At 35.3% G+C, this 3,507-nt stretch overlaps 1 protein-coding gene across 1 annotated transcript in view; it reads left to right on the top strand.

Annotated features, from left to right (window-relative positions):
• Positions 1 to 2,405, top strand: part of LOC106879088 (voltage-dependent calcium channel type A subunit alpha-1) — a 464,783-nt gene extending 462,378 nt beyond the window's left edge. The window contains exon 53 of the mRNA XM_052975441.1: positions 837 to 2,405. Within this exon, the coding sequence (XP_052831401.1) occupies positions 837 to 1,708 (872 nt within the window). The 3' untranslated portion in view covers positions 1,709 to 2,405. The remainder of the gene's footprint in view (positions 1 to 836) is intronic.
• The last annotated feature ends 1,102 nt before the right edge of the window (positions 2,406 to 3,507 follow it).

A 3,507-nucleotide genomic window follows, 5' to 3' on the forward strand; every position in this document is an offset into this window, starting at 1 on the left:
AACAGTGGCTTGGTATAAGGGAAAAAGCTCAACCACAACCAAGAAGGGAACTTCATGGGGAAAAGGTACTTCTCTCTATCTGGTGGGATTGCAAAGGAGTAATTCACTTTGAATTGTTACCACCTAATGCAACAATCAATGCTTAAGTCTACTGTCAGCAATTAGAGTGTTTGAACCAAGCTTTGAAGAAAAAAAGACCCGCTTTAGTGAATCAAAAAGGAGTGATGTTTTATCATGACAATGCACGACCCCACACTGCAAAGATCACATCACAGAAGATCGAAGAGTTTGGTTGGAAAAAAATTCCTCATCCACCTTATTCTCCCGACCTTGATCCTCCAAACTACCATTTGTTTCGTAGTTTAATGAATCATTTGAGGGACATAACTTTCGCAGGAGGAAGTCGAAACTGATATTTCAGAGTTGTTCACTTTGAAAGCTTGTAAATAGATGGGAGGAAGTCATAGATAATCAGGGAAAGTACATTGAGGATGAAATTTCAATTAAATATAACATTTGATCACTTGTTTTCTTTATTCAAAATTCGGACAGAACTTATGGGATGACCTGATATATATATATATCACACACAAGCGCGCATGGTTGAAAAGTACTGAAGATAGAGTTTGTATATTTTCTTTTATTGTGAGCTGAAATATCTGATGAGCAACTTGCGTTGTGATTTGTGAAGTTTCAGCTATATACATTGGGTTAATGTATTTGTGTATATCACTGTGGTATTTTGCATATATTTTAAGATGCAGTTAATGTATGATAGTCTTGTTTTACATTGTTTAATGTTAATATAAATTTTTTTTCTTTTTTGTCTTCCTAAGGAAAACACGATGACAGCCTTAGTGTTCCTACTTCTCCTCAAATGCGTGGAAGAAGTCGTGGTCGTCACAGACCCCCACTACAGCAGCAGGGGCAGATACTTGGTTCACCTCTTCCAAGTCCAACAGCTCGGAGAAAAGAGCCAACATTCTACAGATCTACATCCTTAGAAAACCGTTCTAGAAGCCCTTCCCCAAATCTCACTCCAACACCCATGCTACATCAACATGAATATTATGGATCTGCAAACTTAACGGACCGATCAAGAAGTCCAAGCCCTGGTCCCACAGTGACACAGCCAAGAAAAGCTACTCGTAAACTACCAGCAGTTCCCAGCAAGCCTTCAACTTTAAACCTTGCTCAAACTCGACCCCGTGACAATATGCCCCGGGTCATGCCATCACCAACTGTCCCACAGCCATCAAAGAGCCCTGGTAGCATAAACTTCCCTAGACTAAATGCATCACCTACTCACATTCCAAGAATAGGACCTACAGTTGGACAGGCCCCTCCTTTAGGACGACTTGGTCGACCAGAGCCCTATAGTCCAACAGAAAGGAATAGTTTAAGTAAATTAAGTCCTGAAAGAAGTAGAACTTTACCTGCTACTCAAAGGACTAGCAACAGGGATTTTAGTAGAGCAGTAGACCCTTATGTTTCACACAGAAGTAGAACGTTTGATCCACGCATAAATAACAGAGGACGCTATTTTGAAGATCCATCTCTAAGTGTTCACATGTCAGATCGACGTACTGAAACTTTACCAAATGGATTCAAACCAAAGAAACGTAAACCAGAAAATTTGGACATGTGTGGAGATGGTACAGGTGGTCCTGTCCGTCATGATTCAGATGAAGACGATGACTGGTGTTAAGGTAACCAGATGTTTAGGAATTTATTGTATTTTTGTATTCTGCTGCACAGTTCACCTGTGGTTTCACACGACCACAGACACTGGATTTCAGAACTGTTATTATTGGATTTGTAACTTGTCATTGGCAGTGACCAGAAATTACTGGACAGTTATTTGCCAAGTGTTATGAGTTTAGAAATCTAATTCTTGTTGAAAGTGTGTCCCTATGTTGGATTCTAGCTGGTAGTACCTGGGTATCTAAATTGTTGGCCACAGTGTCAATCATTGATAAAATTTGCACGTGCTAGACCTGTGAATGAAACCAGAAAAAAAAAAAAGAAAAGCTTTAATTCAAAATTGCATTAAAGAGCTGGTTGTCTCCAAAGGAGACAGGTGATAATGTAACTTGTTATGGGGAAGAATGTTGTGACACATTTAATGTGTCCTAAAAAGATAAAAATGTTTTTACATGATCCTTAAAAATGGTTAAATTGATACGTCATCAATAAGTTCATGTCCAAAAATGATCGCTCTTTAACAATAACAACAACAACAAAATTGTTTTGTTTTTTTTTAAACTTTTTTTTCTTCTTCCATCTGCCATTTTTGACTAAATATGTCCTCCCAAATTTCAAGCTTAGTTGTCAATTAAATCCAGTTGTGTTCTGCTATCTCTGCTTAAAAAAAAATAATAAAATAAAATAAAGAATAAACGAAACCAACTTCCCACCTCATGTTAACAACTGCCAGCTAGCCATGCCCATCATGTATTATCCCCACCCTGCCCCCAAATGTTTATTCGAAATCTACACAGGATTAAAATATTCATAAAAATAAATAACAGGATATTAAAACCAAATCAGCAATAATGATGATGATGATGATGATGATGATGATGATCATGTTGGTAGCCACCACCATATATGGGTCTATATTCTGCTAAGCAGGCGTAACATGCAACATCTACTAACATAATAATAATAATAATAATAATAATGATGATGATGATTGGAAAAAAATACTTTCTAATTCTAAATATTTTAATTTTAGGTAAATTAAAGTTTGTAATGTTTCAGTGAATTCAATTCATAAGATTTTGTATTTCTTTGTTTTCTTCAGTTAAACAGAAATGCAAACTGATTAAGAAATTAATTAAAGGTAATTAGGTCATGAAATCTTGCAGCCAGAATTACTTTCACTACCTCACCTGCCAATAATGTTTTGTTGTTTTTTTTCCTTGCAAAAATCATTAACTTATTGTTTAATTTATATTGATATTAAATATTATCTAATCACTGTTATTGTTAATTGTTAATGTTACTTTATTAACACCATTGTTGGGGAATCTATAATTATTATTATTATTAAAGGCAGTGGTGATGGCTCAGTTAGTAAAGGGTCGGTGTTGCTTTACGAGAATCTCTCAGCTCCTGTGTTTCACATGTCTAAATAACTCTGCGGACCAAGGTTACGGGACCCAATTGCCCTTCTTCATTTACAAAATTTGTTATTTGAATTGCGAAAGTCAATATTATTATTATTATTATTATTATTGCCAACAGCATTATCATTGTTGTTGTTGCTGTTGTTATTCTGTTGCTACGCAGTGTTGGTATTGTACCCAGTTTAATTATGCTTCCTGTTCTTAAGTTGTATTGATGACTTTCTGGATTAATATTATTATTATTATTATTATTTAGAAATCTATTTTTCAATACCTCTTCACAAAAAAATCTGAGTTTTCACACATAATTAATTACCATTACCATCATCTTCATCAAAATAATCATTTTCATCTAAATCTTCATCATCATCGTCAT

This window comes from Octopus bimaculoides, chromosome 21, assembly GCF_001194135.2.
Source record: "Octopus bimaculoides isolate UCB-OBI-ISO-001 chromosome 21, ASM119413v2, whole genome shotgun sequence".
Lineage (NCBI taxonomy): Eukaryota > Metazoa > Mollusca > Cephalopoda > Octopoda > Octopodidae > Octopus > Octopus bimaculoides.